This window comes from Cervus elaphus, chromosome 3 (assembly GCF_910594005.1).
Source record: "Cervus elaphus chromosome 3, mCerEla1.1, whole genome shotgun sequence".
In the NCBI taxonomy this organism is placed as follows: domain Eukaryota; kingdom Metazoa; phylum Chordata; class Mammalia; order Artiodactyla; family Cervidae; genus Cervus; species Cervus elaphus.
In genome coordinates, this window is record NC_057817.1 from 10,959,629 (window position 1) to 10,976,365 (window position 16,737).

The window sequence follows — 16,737 nt, forward strand, 5'->3', positions numbered from 1 at the left end:
TGTTTGATGCTACTGTCTTTAGAAGTCATAAAAGGCTAATAATATAGGCCACAAAGGGTATGATGTGCAGGAGTAGATAGGGTGTAACTAATACAGGCTCAGGTAAGAAGCTGCCATGCATTGCTAATGAGAGACTCAGCCAAAGGGTTGCCTGCAAGTTCCAAAGCTTCAGATGCTGTATGTGGTTAGAAAGGCTGGAATTCCTTTCTGAATTCCTGTATTACAAAGCTATATTTATAAGAATTAGAGCACTCTACAAATACTCATACTAAGATGCCATCATAGTAAAGACCAACAATTTAGTTACATTTCAGGGGAAAAGGCTATACTGAAATGAACATTGTGAGAAAACGCAATTTAATGATACCTTGGAGTATATTCTTGCTTCATATACTGCTGTTTTCATTACAAGGTAAGAACTCATATTAAACTTTTACCTTATTTTACTGTTTTTTAGTCTTTCTTGTAAATGGTGGAAACTGCTTCCTCTTATACTGTAAAGCACTTTGAAGTCGTTAGAATGGGTATATACTAAATGACACTCAGATCATTTTATGGGAAAATTTTTAATAATGTAGATAATTTGGAACTTTTAGTTTTAAATTTATGAGTCTCTTTTTTAAATGTTAAAACCATGATTTTATTATGATATAAAACTGTACTAGAAGAAGCTCTGATTAAAAATATTTGTATAAATTAAGTATTTGAAATTTTATAGTAGACAAGAAGACATTGAGTACTTAAACTTTCTTGATGTCATCAAGTCAAAGAATGGCAAAAGACTGTTTTAAGAAGGATTTAACATTTGAAACTAAGAACTGATTTTCAATTATAGCAAGATATTTATAAATTAATTTTTATAAAGTATTTTTATGGCAGAAAGCATTTATGTACATTTAGCCATACATTTATTTACATTTAATCATTGAAAAAGGCTGTATATTTTGGGACTTGTAGAGGAAGTGGGAAAAATTACTGAAGTGTAAAAAGCTAGCATGGTTACAGATACTATCTTCCAATCCTAGTAGTGACTGAAACTCCAAGGAGAAGTAGTCTTAGAGTGTTGAGAGTTGGGGGGGACTTTGAACATGGACTTGGCCTCCACCATCATTTTGCGATGTGCTTGCTGAACTTTGGTATTTGCTAAGTGGTAGGATGGGACTAAAGCTTGGATCGCTGTCTTCAAGACTAGTGCTTATTCTACTGTATCATGTCCCTGTATGTACACTGCCCATTCTTTCTGGGTTACTGGTCACCCTGATGGTTCATAAGGAATTTGCTGGTCAAAATCTCAGTCTGTATTTGAGAATTACATTTAAACTTGTTTTATAATCAGAACACATAGCCAAGATATTTGGATAATTTTTTTCATTCTTATCACATATATTTATCTCTGGCAGGCTATATTTGTACATCATCCATCTTGACGGGAACATCAAAGTGAGTATTTCTTGTTCTTTATGTCCTCTGAAACATAAAGATAATGGAAATGAGCAAAGCTCAGCAGATTGTGTATCTGGTTTCAAAAAAATCAATGAAATACTTTACAAAACAAGGGCATGAGATGTAGTTCTTTAAACATTTCCACAAATTAAAAATTATTAAGCATTTACTTCCTTATCAATGGAACAAAATTATTTCCTTTTATTTTAATTATAAGAGGAATTTTTGGCGGTATCCAATGACTGTGGATACTAAGGAGACATTACTTTCATTCCAAAAGAAGTTATTAATATATTCAGTAATTTCCTATTGTTATCATTAGTATGCATCATTGATTAGAAATGTGCAATAGTCTTAACAGATTAAAGCAGTTTTTAATGATAAAGAGAATAAAATGGTTCTAGCAGTCAGTAATGAAAATTATTTTTTGGACTAGACTGATCTGTTTGATGAAAAGCAGAATTCTACCCATTGATTCTGATAATTCGGTTTGGTGTGCTTACTCACAGTAATGTTAATCTGAAGACATGGAAAAGAGAGAGAATTGAGTATTCCATTTCAAAAAAGTGAACCTGCACTTGTCAGATACTTATGAAGTATTTTATGAAGGCATGTGGAGCAATTATCGTGCATGTTGGTGCTACAGTGTTACACTATTTTGTTTATTTCTCTATCTCAAAGTTCCTTCCTAAAATGCAGTTTACATCAGAGACTGAAGAGATCTGGGCACACTCCCGAATTTTGTAAAATGAGACAGCGCCACCACACAAATCTAACCCCTCCAAAAGGGGGAGGGGGACCTTTTCAGTGTTAAACCAAGAAAGAGCTCTTTGATAAAGTGATGGAAATCGGGAGGAAAACATCAGCTCTCTCTTGGGAAAGGCTTGTTCAGGTTGCCTAGGGGCCTTTGACTATACAAGTTCTTTTTGTTTTCTTCCAGAAACGGGTTTAATGAAAATGGACAGAAAAGAGCTCTTTTAGCAGCCCAGGTAGGTTATGCCTCAGATGGAGAGAGAAGCCGAGAAATAATCCATTCTGCTTTGGGCTCTGCTGTCCCTTTAACAATGAGACCTTTGTGGAGGCAAATAAAATGCTGAAAACAAGACAAGAAGGAGGAGGAAGAGGCAAAGTAACTTCTCTAGCGCTGTTCTGCGACCCTCCAGCTGAGGCTTAGCTCACAATTACTTGTTTGTGGTCAAATGCTTTTTTGCTGTTCACCTCAGTTCCCTACTGATAGGTTACCACAGTTTGTGATTTAATTTCATTACTTGCCAGAATATTTTAATTGGGTTAAAAATTAAGTACAATATCAGAGGACAATGAAAATAGGACAGATGCGAACAAACAGGAGCAGAGAAAGGTGTACACGATCTGAGTTAAGTACCACAAAAGGGCACCAGAGGTGTCCTAGTGTCCTGACAAACAGGTTTTATATTATCTAATTAATCTAAATTACAGGCACTGATGAAGAAGTGACTTTTCTTTTTTTAGAGGGGTTCAGTAGCACTGAATTTGAGGACACCTTTTTGCTTGGGTCCTTTTATCTAAACGATATTGCATTACATAATCATAGTATCTTCAAATTATGGTTGGACAGTTTAAATGGGTGGATTTTTAAAAATATTTCTCCGTTAAAGATGGATGGTAAGATAAAGAATCCTAACTCAATAAAGGCATTTCTTTGGAAAATAATATGACTTGAGTATTTATGTAGCAGACAGCTTATATATTCAAGGTCTTTGTCAAATGCTGAATTGTAATCAATTTCTATTAGCATTTTCTGATGGATGCCTGATTATTTTATGTTTAAAGATATAAATATATCTTTAATATATTTATATATTAAATATATTATATATTTTATTATATATTGTATATTAAATATATTTAACATATAATTTAACTTAATTAAAGATAATTGGAAAAAAAAGAGATCTGATATGCTGTTGTGACAAGTCAGAAGACAGAACTAATTTATCCTCAAAAAGAATGACGATCTTTGTACTAGAATAGGCAAAGAATTGTCTATGAAAGGGAAACACTTTTTTCTTAAAAAGTATTTTGTGTTCTTAAGTACTTAATGTATCATGTGAAGTGGTTAAAATGGTTTTTCTCTGAGAAATGTTCAGTATATGTTTACCAGTAGACCATGGTAGCCACAAAAAGACATCCACACGACTCAGTAGAAAATTCAATTGTGAGAAAAACTTCATTCTGATAGAAACTACTAGATTGGAGGACCTGTGAAATACCCCACAGTTGTCATGTTAAGCAACCTATGGATGGGCTTATACTATTGACCATTTGGATGTTTTTAGAATTTGTATAATTTACCCCCAGAGTTATGTTAATGCCTGCCTTTTGTTAATAAGTGAGAAATGCACTTGTCTTGATTCCTTTTAGAGAGACTGAAGAGCTAGACACTTCTGTTTCCTGCAGCTGAAGAACATGCACCAACATTACTTAACATCTGAACACACTTTAAGAGAAGAAATGTTAAAGAAGGGCAATGAGGTTGCAATGATGCCTTGCACAGCTTAGGACTGAAATTTCATCTGTGACAAAGGGCATGCACAGATTCACTTCCCCAGTCTAGGAAAACAGACTGATCTGTGCACCTAAGGACTCAGGAATACGCCGACGATGAGTTACCAGTGAGCGGAGAAGGGCAGATACGTACTTCTGCCAACGTCCCTATCACTGTGCCCTGTCTCTGACTGTCTCTGTGCTGTCTCTGACTGTCTCTGTGCTGTCTCCGACTGTCTCTGTCCTGTCTCTCTGCTGTCTCTGTCCCGTCTCTGTACTGTCTCTGACTGTCTCTGTCCTGTCTCTCTGACTGTCTCTGTCCTGTCTCTGTACCGTCTCTGACTGTCTCTCTGCTGTCTCTGACTGTCTCTGTCCTGTCTCTGACTGTCTCTGCACTGTCTCTGACTGTCTCTGACCATCTCTGCACTGTCTCTGACTGTCTCTGTCCTGTCTCTGCACTGTCTCTGACTGTCTCTGACCATCTCTGACTGTCTCTGACTGTCTCTGACCATGTCTGACCGTCTCTAACTGTTTCTGACTGTCTCTGTCCTGTCTCTGACCGTCTCTGCACTGTCTCTGACTGTCTCTGACCATCTCTGCACTGTCTCTGACTGTCTCTGTCCTGTCTCTGCACTGTCTCTGACTGTCTCTGACCATCTGTGACTGTCTCTGACTGTCTCTGACCATCTCTGACTGTCTCTGTGCCACTCTCCCCGTGACTGTGTATTGCAGGATTTCTCTGTGCTCCTTGCCCTCCTGTGGATCTGTAATCGGCGCTGAGGAGGAGCAGGCTGTCCTCTTTCCTCAGTTATGTGAATATATGCACCCGAAGCTTGTAACTTTTTTTGCATTTGTGTCACATTTCAAAATTCTTCCCTGAAAGCAGAGGCAAATTGTTTATTAGAGGGTAGGGATAATTTGCATGTGCCGGAGTGGGGTGAGGGGAGGAAAGGGAGCCAAGGAAGGGAGACAATCCAGCACATCTCTGTTAATGAGGGGTCGTCCTGCTTTAAACATCTGGGTCTCAGTCTTGTGGGCATCCCTCCAAGGAACTGTGTAGAGTGTTTTAGAATTGTTTCTCCAAGGAATCGCGTAGCTGGGATACTTATCCACCCACACCTGCCTCTCACTGGTGGAGGGCAGCTTCTGGGGGCACTTAAATCTCCTGAAAGGCATTTCTCCTGTCTGTTCTGCTTGGACTCTACCCTAAGGCAGAGACAAAAAGAAGCTGGTGCTTGAGAGTTTCAGGGTGCTCAAACCCCCAGATGCAGGCAAAGTTCAAGATGGGCTAAGAGGATGTGAGGAGGGGCATCAACAGAACGTTTTGTAGTCATGGTTCTAAACAGCTTTGGGAGGCAGATCACTCCCATTTGCGTGAGGTCTATTTTTGGTTTAGTTGGTATTTGTTGACAACTTAAAAGGGGCCTTGCTAGAGATAGAAGCATGAACAGCAGTGCTTGTTTTCTAGAAACTCAGCGGCTAGTGGAGGCAGACCTGTAAAGAAGTCCTTTCTGTGTGACTTGTTCATTGAATCTAAGGCACCACCGATTATTTCCTATTGTTTGTATAACATGAAAAATGAAAAAAACCTCCAATTATAAACATAAGATATGCCATTCTGAGTTCAGATCTGTTGTAAAAATAAAAGCTGTGTGTCATGTCTTAGCATTAGTGAAACATTATAATATGATGCATAGAATGTCACAGTGAATAGGATATTGTGGTGACCAGGAGGTTGGTGTCCTAAGTAGTCACTGTGGTTTCCATGGAGGAGGTGCAGCCTAAGTTGAGTGAAAAACAAATTATACATTTTTGTCTTGGTCTAGTATTATCCAGTATAGTTAGTGAACTTTAATCAGTTTTTGCTTAATAATATAAGTAGGTAACATATTTACAAAAACTTATTATGAGCCTAGCACCATTCTTGGTGCTTTACTTATCTCATTTCATTTAATTCTCACAATTCTGTGAGACAGTTATTGTTATTCCATTTTACAGATTGGGAAACTGAGACTGAGCAGATTAAATAATTTGTTCTCATTAATGGGCCTGTATGAGCCAGAGCTGAAGTCAATATATACCGTTAGTGATCACCAGCAATGACTCATTAGCACCAGCACGAGATGCATTTGGTGCCCGGTAACACCGGAGGTTGTGTCAGGTTTGGGCAGCCCCGGACAATATAGCTAAAGAGAGAGTAAGCCTTGTCTTGGGGGAATCCAGGTCATAGACTGTTGTGAGTCTGACTTAGTTTGAAGAGAGAGGAAAGGGCAAAAAGAGGAGGTTGGACAGTGAGGACAAAATCTTGGAGGAATGAAAGCAGACCACAGTGAGCCATGATATGGGCCAAAGACTTTAGAAAAGAGCCTTGAAGAGGTGAGTGGGGGTGTCCTTTTGTCTGCCATGGGGCAGCTTTGCCTGTTAAAAGAAAACGTTACCGTGTAGAAAGGAGACCAGAATCTGTTGAAAAAGGGCTTTGTACCTGAAATCACATTCTTTATCCTCCTTTCTTCTTATCCTTCACTCTTTCCAGTTTTTCTAACGTCCTCTGGTAGTCAATTTAACTATTATGGTCAAATCTGGGGAATATGTATTCTTCTAGTGAATGTAAAAATCCTATTGGAAAGGACATATTGCCCCAGATCATACACTAGATTGGCATTAAATTGGAATAAGAAGCCATAATTGATTAGTTTTAATAATCCACAATTATTTACTACTACTCTGTATTAGCCTCTCTAAATCTTATAATTTTATCTGAGTTCCTTAGATTAATATGTACCTCTTTTTTGCTAATCTATATGTGAGATGTTATGCTGGAATCTTTATATACATTTATTAAAATTCATTGTTACAGCTACACAGTGAAGTATGTATCATTGTTCCCATTTTACAGACAAGTAAAAGAAGGTGCTAAGCAGTTAAGAAATTTGCCTTAGAGTAAATAGTGGCAGAATCAGGCCTCTAATCCAGAACCTTTTGATTCTATAATTCATGCTCTTAATGAAGACCCTGATGTCCTTTGGGCTCTATGAAAAGATACATTTAACTGCTCTATGAACTTTAGAGCATATGAACTTTAGGCAGCTCTTTGGAGACTCAGGATGCCACGCTCCCACTTCCGTGGCTGAGGCTCCTGTGGACGGTGTCTTGCCCAGATGGGCTGCAGACAGCGGGTACACCTCTGTCTGTTGGTCCTTCCATCCTGTGCATTTTCTCCAAACTCATCTGTACTTGGAAATATTTAAAAACTGCTACTTCTGCAGGCAAGGCAGTCAGCTAATGCAAAGATTAGATTCCGACCAGGCTCTTTTCCAAAGAGGGCAGGGAGGCAGAACTGAGGTCAGAGAGGATGAAGGACTTGTCAGATTCAGGAAACAAAACCAAACCTTGAAGTCAAATCTAACTACAACCCAGGAGGAACCCTTTATGCCGCTCCAAGATTTTGCCTTAGTAGTCCAAGGAAATATGGAATCAGTCAGAAATCTTTATGATTTCTGTGTTTGAGGCTGTTTTCCAGGTTTTCCAATTTGCATGTTTGTCTTGAATGAAATAATTTAATTCTCTTAAATTCTGATTTCTTTCTTTTAAAGTTTGAAGCAACTTCTCCAAGATACTTCTTCCATGAAGCTATTAATTGGGGTGAGAGCAAAATAAAAGGTCAGTGCTAAATCTGTGGTTTTGTATTTGCTTTCTCAAAAGACCCCTTTGGGGAGTATAGTGAATGAACTCTGTAATTTCCGTATAATGCGTGAAGGAACCTGAACTAGGGTGGTAATAGTATTTAGTATTAGTTTAGGTTTACTTCACATACAAATATGAATTATATTTGGGAACAAGCAAGGTTAAACAGACAAAGCTCATAGCTGCATGACCAGGAAAGATATCACTGGATATCAGCCTTTTTTTTTTTTTTCTGAATCAATTGATTCTTTGACATTGTTCTTTTCGATTACCAATTTCTCATTTAGCAGAATGCTAGTGGTAGTTTGAAATTCAATTTGATTTTTTTTTTTTTTGTATTTTAAAAAAACAGGGGTTTCTGACCAGTTTTGTTTTGGTATCTGTTTTCAGGAGAATAAACAGGGTTGTAAATAAATTTTTGAAGGCGATAATTATGTATGCTTATGTAATTACTTTGACATTTATTGACTGGAAAAATACAATATTGTGACCTAAGATAAAATTCAAAGATATATATATATATGTACCCCCACCAGAAAAAGAGAACTGCATTTAAATTTATGACAAATGTCATTTTTATCTATATTTATGATCAAAATTAAAACAGCTCATTTCTTGTCAGTTAAGATATAATTAGAGAGTTGTATGCCTTTAAAGATCAATGGATCTTAAGGTGCAAGGATAATAGAGTTTTAAATTCTTGCCTTCTGCAGAACTGTGGTTAAAATACCACAATTAGACTAGTGCCTTTCATGACCTTACCATACTCCAAAGAGAGCCAGTCTTTAGTAAACACTTTATGGTCACTCAAAGATGTTCTCTAGTTCTCTTGATGTGTTGCTTAAATCCTTCCTGTTGAGGTTTGCCAGTGTTTCTTGTCCTCTCCTTAATAGAGGAGGGATTTTCACTGTGATTCATTTGCAGCTTTCAAACTCACTCAGGAGTTCATAGTTTCTTTCTTTCTCTTTCCAACATAATCCTTCGGGGTGATTTTTCTTCCCGTGAAAGAAAAAAATATTTTTGGTGACAACCAGCAGCAGCTTTGGCTTCTGCCCCATTAAAATTAGCTATGGGTCAGAAAGGATGCGTCATTTGCAATTAAGCCTGAGGATTAATGCACAACTTCAAATAGAATGTTTAATCGTTCTCTTAAAAAATAAGAATTTCTTTTCGAGTTCTATACTGTGCCTCATCCCTTGAGCTAATGATGGACGTTTGTCTTTAACGCCACACTTGCTCCTGGAGAGGTAGCTGATCAGTCCTGCAGCTGGTGCCAAACTCTGTCAAGGGAATCATCTGCAGCCTGTGTGTTTCTGGTTCTCATCATCGGGGACAGGGATTCCTTACATGGGAACTTGACCTTTCAATTGCCTGAAGAAGGCTAACCTTTGCTCTCAGGGTAGTTTGAGATGTGAAAGCCTGTCTTTCTTGTTTCACAGCACACATAATGAAATGAATTAGATAGAGACTTGAGGAGCTTAATTCTTTAGCTTATCAAGGCAGTAGGCCCAGGGTTCTGTTTGAGTTAACAGAGGTTACAGTTAGTCCAAGCTAAATCTTGACAGATTGTGTTTATAAAAACTGATGCATGCCAGAAGATAACTGATTGTTTTTGCCCTCCAGGTTCTTGTCCTCATGAATGCCTTAACGGAGCTTTCTGTTCTAAGGCTGGTACATGTGACTGTCAAATATTTCAGGCTCTTGGGACACGGTGCCAGATTGGTAAGTTTCAGGGATACTTATGAGAGAATTATGAGGTGCTACAGAGAGCATGAAGGCATAATTTGCTGTATTAGTGTTCATCCTTTGGGATTTGGGACAATCATATTGTGTATTAACTAGAGTATCCACGATTTATTTCCAGTAATTTTGAAACAATGAGAAAGAAAATGGGTATGTCCTCTTTCACTTTTCATTGAACTCTACTAGTTCAAGTATTTTTTCTGGTTTTAGATTTTTTAATTTAATTTTTAAAGTATAGTTGACTTACAGTATTATATTATTTTTTTCATATTTTTCTCTATCATGGTTCAAGGATATTGAATATAGTTCTCTGTGCTATACAATAGGACCTTTTAGTTTACCCATCTATATATAACAGTTTGCATCTGCTGGTCCCAGACTCCCAATCCAACCCTTTCCCATTCCCAACCACCTTGGCAGCCACAAGTCTGCTCTGTAAGTCTATGAATCTATTTCTGTTTTGAAGATAGGTTCATTTGTGTCATAGTTTAGATTCTACATATGAGTGATATCATGTGATATTTGTCTTTCTCTTTCTGACTTACTTTGCTTAGTGTGATAATCTCTGGGTCCATCCATGTAGCTGTAAATAGCATTATTTTATTCTTTTTTTTTTATGGCTGAGGAGTATGCCATTGTATGTATGTATCACAACTTTATCCATTCATCTGTCAATGGACATTAGGTTGTCTCCATGTCTCGGCTCTTGTGAATAGTTGCTGCTACGAACATAGAAGAGCATGTATCTTTTTGAATTATAGTTTTGTCCAGATATATGCCCAGGAGTGGGCTTTTAGTTTTTTGAGGAACCTCCATACTGTTTTCCATGATGGCTGTACCTATTTACTTTCCCACCAATGGAGTAGGAGGGTTCTCTTTTCTCCACATCCTCTCCTGCATATTTGCTATTTGTAGACTTTTACATGATAACCATTCTGACCAGTGTGAGATGGTACCTCATTGTAGTTTTGATTTGCATTTCTCTGATAATTAGTGATTTTTGTATGTCTTCTTTAGAAAAATGTTTATTTGGGTCTTCTCATTTTTTTAATCACGTTGTTTGTTTTGTTTTGTTGTTATTGAGCTGTGTGAGCTGACTGTACATTTTTGGAATTAAGCTTTTGTTTCTCACATCACTTGCAAATATTTTCTCTCAGTCCATAAGTTGTCTTTTCTTTCTAAGCTTTCCTTTGCTGTGCAAACGCTTATGTTTGGTTAGGTCCCACTTGTTTATTTTTTGCTTTAATTTCTGTTGCCTTGGGAGACTGATCTAAGGAAATATTGGTATGATTTATGTAAAGTAAAGCTTTGCCTGTGTTCTTTTAGGAATTTCATGATGTCATATCTTATATGTGAGTCTTTAAGCCATTTTGAGCTCATTTTTGTAGGTGGTATGGAGTGTTCTAACTTCATAGATTTACATGTGGCTGTCCAGCTTTCCCAATACCACTTGCTGAAGAGCCTGTCTTTTCCCCATTGTATATTCTTGTCTCCTTTGATAAAGATTAATTGACCATAGGTGTGTGGGTTTATTTCTGGGCTATCTATTCTGTTTTATTGATCCATATGTCTGTTTTTATTCCAGCACCACACTGATTTGATTACTGTAGCTTTGTAGTATTATCTGAAGTCTGGGAGGGCTAGGCTTCCTGCTTCGTTATTTTTCCTCAGGATTGCTTTGTCAATCCTGGGACTTTTATGGTTCATATAAATTTGAGGATTATTTTTTCTAGTTCTGTGAAAAATGTCATGGGTAATTTGATAGGGATTGCATTAAATTGGTATTTCACTTTGGGTAGTATGGCCATTTTAATAATATTAATTCTTCGAACCCCAGAGTATGGGATATTTTTCCATTTCTTTAAATCGTCTTCAATTTCCTATATCAGTATCTTATAGTTCTCAGGGTATGAGTCTTAAACTTCCTTGGTCAGGTTTATTCCTAAAGAACTTTTTAAAAATGTGATTCAAGTTTTTTTTTTTTCTCCATTTTAAATTGTATTTGCCTATTAAAACCAGGTTTCCATTCATCTTTCTTTTGTTGTATAAATTAGATTTGTTATTTGGAGCCACTCATTCTTTTTTGACTTTGAATTAATGGAATATTCTTAACATGGGCTTTTCTGGCAGCTCAGACAGTAAAGAATCTGCCTGCAATTCCAGAGACCCAGGTTTGATTCCTGGGTCAGGAAGATTTCCTGGAGAAGGGAATGGCTACTCACTCCAATATTCTTGCCTGGAGAATCCCATGGACAGAGGAGCCTTATGGGCTACAGTCCATAGGGTCACAAAGAGCTGGATATGACTGAGCAACTAACACTTACACTTTTTTAGAGAGAGAAATAGTACTGAGAACTCTCCAGAGCAGAGGGTTCTTAAACATTTTTTTAACCACAGTATCTAATATAGGACCCTACATCAATAATAAATAATAAAATCCATTTGTTTAATGAGTATTTACTGAGCATCTACTAGATCCCAGGCTGGACACTGGGAACAGTGAATAATATAGATATGTTTCTGCCCTGATGGAGATTACAGTCTAGAGGAGAGGACCAGGATATAAGATAACAGTAATTACATTATGATGTGCTATAAAGTGCAAGATTTTATGAAAATATGCAACAGACATAAGGCATACTATCAGAAAAGACTGCCAGAATAATGAATAACTAGCTCTGTATTTTTTCCTGGAAAGGTCTAAGTTGGCCAAAGTTAATCCGTTTACGTAAATTACAAAAAGAAAAGATATGATTGTGCCTTCTCTCTATGCTACCTATGGAGTATATTAACATACTCTAATGTCTTAATCAATGAATGCTCAGTAAATGTCACTGATTCCCATATTAATTGAGAAAGAAGGGTAGAGAAAATAAAAATGGGCCATCCACAAAGGTGTAAAGGGAGATAGACATGGAGGCAACAGGAGATGACTCTGCATGCTCTAAGACAAACACTGCTTACAATGTGACCAGTTTGAGGTCATGAATTCCGAAATTCTTTGGAATTTGGATGACTAATGCTCCCCATTCCCAGGTCCCAGACTTATAAACATGACTTTTTGGCCAATGGTTAGTTTTCTCTGTGGATCCTAAGTTACTTTCAAAGAACTGCAGAGACCAGAACATTTTGATGCTGCCAGTGTAAATTTTTAGGATACTTTGTGGTGACATTCCTCTTTTTTAGAGCCATTATATTTGCTTTATCACTGTCACCTTCTTTTACTGTATCATTCTTCCCTCTCTTTCTCTCCTCCAAAGTCTTTGTTTGAAAGCAAAAATTAAGGAAGTTTCTAACATAAATCCTTTCTTCAACTTGAAGACCATGTTTTTCTTCAGGGGAACTCAGTTTTGAGAGCTGCTGGTAATTTGATGTTAGGTATTTATCTCTGTGATATTGTCCACCAAAGAAGTAAGCATTTACTTTAATGAAAATTAGAATCACCTACCATGCAGATGGTGACTGCAGCCATGAAATTAAAAGACGCTTACTCCTTGGAAGGAAAGTTATGACCAACCTAGATAGCATATTAAAAAGCAGAGACATTACTTTGCCAACAAAGGTCCGTCTGGTCAAGGCTGTGGTTTTTCCAGTGGTCATCTATGGATGTGAGAGTTGGACTATAAAGAAAACTGAGCGACAAAGAATTGATGCTTTTGAACTGTGGTGTTGGAGAAGACTTGAGAGTCCCTTGGACTGCAAGGAGATCCAACCAGTCCATCCTGAAGGAGATCAGTTCTGGGTGTTCATTGGAAGGACTGACGCTGAAGCTGAAACTTCAATACTTTGGCCACCTTGTGCGAAGAGTTGACTCATTTGAAAAAACCCTGATGCTGGGAGGAATTGGGGGCAGGAGGAGAAGGGGATGACAGAGGATGAGATGGCTGGATGGCATCACCGACTCTATGGGCATGAGTTTGATTAAACTCCGGGAGTTGGTGATGGACAGGGAGGCCTGGCGTGCTGCGGTTCATGGGGTCTCAAAGAGTCGGACATGACTCAGCGACTGAACTGAACTGAACTTTGTAAGAAACAGCTATCATTTGTTTTATTCTACTGAATATTATCCTCTTTCTTTTCAGTGCCAAACATGGGCAATGGCAGAGATGGGATTTGCAAAACCTGGGGACAATACCACTTTGAAACTTTTGATGGCATCTACTATTATTTCCCGGGAAACTGTTCTTACATTTTTGCAAAGGACTGTGGTAATTTGGAACCTCGGTATACTGTGTGGGTAGGTGATCCTAGGACATAATTAATTCTTTCTGGCCAAGTCTGTATTTTTAAAGTACTAGACAAATGATGAAAAATATATAGTAATCATAGCATGAATACTTAGAGCTCTTATTAGGGAAGGAGGGGGCTGATTCTGAATGGGATGGGCCAAATCTCTAACTATTTTGAGCATGTTTCTATGAAGATGGGGCCCAGGACTGGGAGAAGACTGGTTTGGATCCATAAGGTAGGGACATGTAGGCAAAGCAGGAATGTCTGTATCATGGATATAGTAATGTCAACTCCAGTTGATATACTCATTTTTCAATTTTTATTTAGCTTCAAGCATCAATCATTCTATTTGTGATGGTCATCTGGAGTTGTTTTTTTTTTTTTCATTTATTTTTATTAGTTGGAGGCTAATTACTTTACAATATTGTAGTGGGTTTTGTCATACATTGACATGAATCAGCCATGGTTTTACATGTATTCCCCATCCCGATCCCCTCTCCCACCTCCCTCTCTACCCGCTCCCTCCTGGAGTTTCTTAAAAGACATATCTCAGTGTGAACTGGGGACTGGAGTTTATGAAATGGAATGTATGAATTGCATAAACACAAGCTAGAGGATATGGGGACAGGTAGCTAATTTCTAGGTAGATTTATACTATATGATTGAACTCAGAGTTAGTTCTTAGTTGCAGCATTCTTGCTTCAGAAGAATTCATAGGAGAAACATCTTGAAATGTAAGCTTCAGAGTGCCTCTGGCTGATGTAAGGACGTCAGGAAGGGACCTTTTCCCCTGCCTGCGTTTTCTGAATTTTCTGATACCTCAAAGCAAAACCAGAAAACTGCGGTGCTGTCCTGTTCTAAAGCTAAAGCCCTCCATAACCATCATTTGTTTGAATCTCTTTTTGAATCTCTCTGACATGTTGGAGTTGCCTAACTCTCCTCCTCTCTTAGATGAGGGAAATGTTAAAAATTCAGTCCTGATGCTTTTTAATGGCAACAAATCCCTGTGACCTCAAAAGAAAATGAAGACTATTGAAAGTTAACTTATGGGACATAAGGGTAAAAAATTGGAGGTCTCTTTAGATAGGGAAGTTAGGGATATGCATTTTTAGTTCACACAGGGCTCCTGTTCTCAGTTCACTGTTGTCCTTTACTCCTCCACTCTGGGAAGGAGTTACTGACTTTATCACTCAAACACCTTCTGACTCTTTCATTGAAATGTTCTTGTCCAGTGTCTGGCCCTTTTGAGGACTGAGGTGTCAACTAGATAATTGGGAGATAACACACAAAGCTCAGCTGTGCTTTCAGAGTTAATAGATATTGTTTCTACTTGGCTCAGTTTGGTTGGTGGAATTTGTTTTCACATCAACAAATCCATTTATTTGAAATGTCATCTTTTCTCTGATTGTAAAGTTGTTCACCTCTTTTGTAGAAAATTGAAAAAATTCAAAGTCTAAAAATACTATTAGAGTTATCAGTCAAGACTCACTAGTGCTAATGGCTTCATATATTTCCCTCTAAATTTTTCCTCTGGACTTTATACACACTTATAAAGTTGAAACTTTACCGTGTATAATTTTCTTCCCCACAATTTCACCTAATATTATATCAAGAACTATTTTCCACATCAAATGTTTTTGACAAACACAAATTTTGTTAGCTGTACTTGTTCCAACTATGGAGTATTGAAATTATTTAATTATATTCTGTTTTAGATATTTAGATTTTAAAATATTTCAGTATTTTAAAAGACATGTATTTATAAATATCTTTATGCATATATACTTTTATATTTTTGACTCTTTTTCTTTAAATTCAATTTTATTTTTATGAAAAGAATACATATATTTAGTTTAAAAGATCTGATCAAGATACATGAAGGTAAATAGCCCGTCTTTCCTTCACTCCTTGACCCCAGCTAAAATCTGATTCTCCAAACGCAATTACTTCAATTTTTTAGGTATTTCTTCTTGTTTTTACCTAACACATTAAAATGTGCTATTATTTCTTTATTTTTCAGAGTTAGGACTTATTTATTCACTTTTTACTGTGGAAAATGGGAAGTCATCTGTCACATCATCCTTCCTGCTTCTACACAAACACACACATGCACACACACACTCACACTTTCCTTTCCTCTTGTTAATGGAATTACATCACTGTTATTGGTTACATCATATGTGGTTTTTACATTATTTTCATTTATATATATTACATATATGAACAACAGCTATATAAGTATTGTTGAGAGCTGAGCCTAATGTTATTGTGATTTCATTTCTCTTTGTACAATTTTATAGAATTAAGTTATCGCATTTTTTGTTTGCTGCATTTTCTATACTTTAATCATTTTTTTCCTTCAACTCCTCTCAGTATGGCCAGATAAATCTGGCAGTCTCGATTTCTCTTTCCTTCCCATGAGTTATCCCTTTCTCAGTTTTTCATCCTCCTGTTCCAATTGGGACTGATTGCTTTTGAGCCTACTGTACACCTAGCGTTGGGAATTTCTTTCACATTTTCCTGGTGAGTTTCATTCTTCTCTTTCCTGGATTGGTTTCCCTGTTTCTTGTACTTAGTCACTCAGGCATGTTTGACTCTCTGCGGCTCTATGGACTGTAGCCTACCAGCCTCCTCTGTCCATGGAATTTTCCAGGCAAGAATACTGGAGCAGGCTGCCATTTCCTACACCAGAGGATCTTCCTGACCCAGGAATAGAACCTGCATATGTTACATCTCCTGCATTGACAGGCAGATTCTTTACCCCTAGAGCCACCCTTGTTTCTTAGGTCCTGTGAGATGTCTAGCAGTTCTTGAGTTTTTGTTTATAATTGAGACACAGGCTCTGAAAGCTCACTGGGTGCTCTGCTCATGTGGGCAGTGCTTGTATGTAGTGCTTTCTGGATTGAGACGCTTGTGTGTGGCCAGTTGAAGGGGCAGGAGTCCTTTCCAGTCTTAACCAGTTTAACTCAAACTAGACTCCTCTGACTTCAAGTTCCTGGAAAACAACTTGGGCAACTTAGACTACCTGCTCCTTGGAGTACATGCCTATCTTTTGTTGCAACAATTAAGATGACCTTGATTAGTGAAGGCACGTGAAATGGATTTGACTAG

At 37.5% G+C, this 16,737-nt stretch overlaps 1 protein-coding gene across 1 annotated transcript in view; it reads left to right on the top strand.

Moving 5' to 3' along the window:
- Positions 1 to 333: 333 nt before the first annotated feature.
- Positions 334 to 16,737, top strand: part of OTOGL (otogelin like) — a 169,607-nt gene continuing 153,203 nt past the window's right edge. Inside the window, exons 1-6 of the mRNA XM_043880323.1 lie at positions 334 to 412; positions 1,401 to 1,440; positions 2,384 to 2,432; positions 7,563 to 7,629; positions 9,277 to 9,375; positions 13,479 to 13,633. Coding sequence (XP_043736258.1) covers positions 334 to 412; positions 1,401 to 1,440; positions 2,384 to 2,432; positions 7,563 to 7,629; positions 9,277 to 9,375; positions 13,479 to 13,633 — 489 coding nt within the window. The remainder of the gene's footprint in view (positions 413 to 1,400; positions 1,441 to 2,383; positions 2,433 to 7,562; positions 7,630 to 9,276; positions 9,376 to 13,478; positions 13,634 to 16,737) is intronic.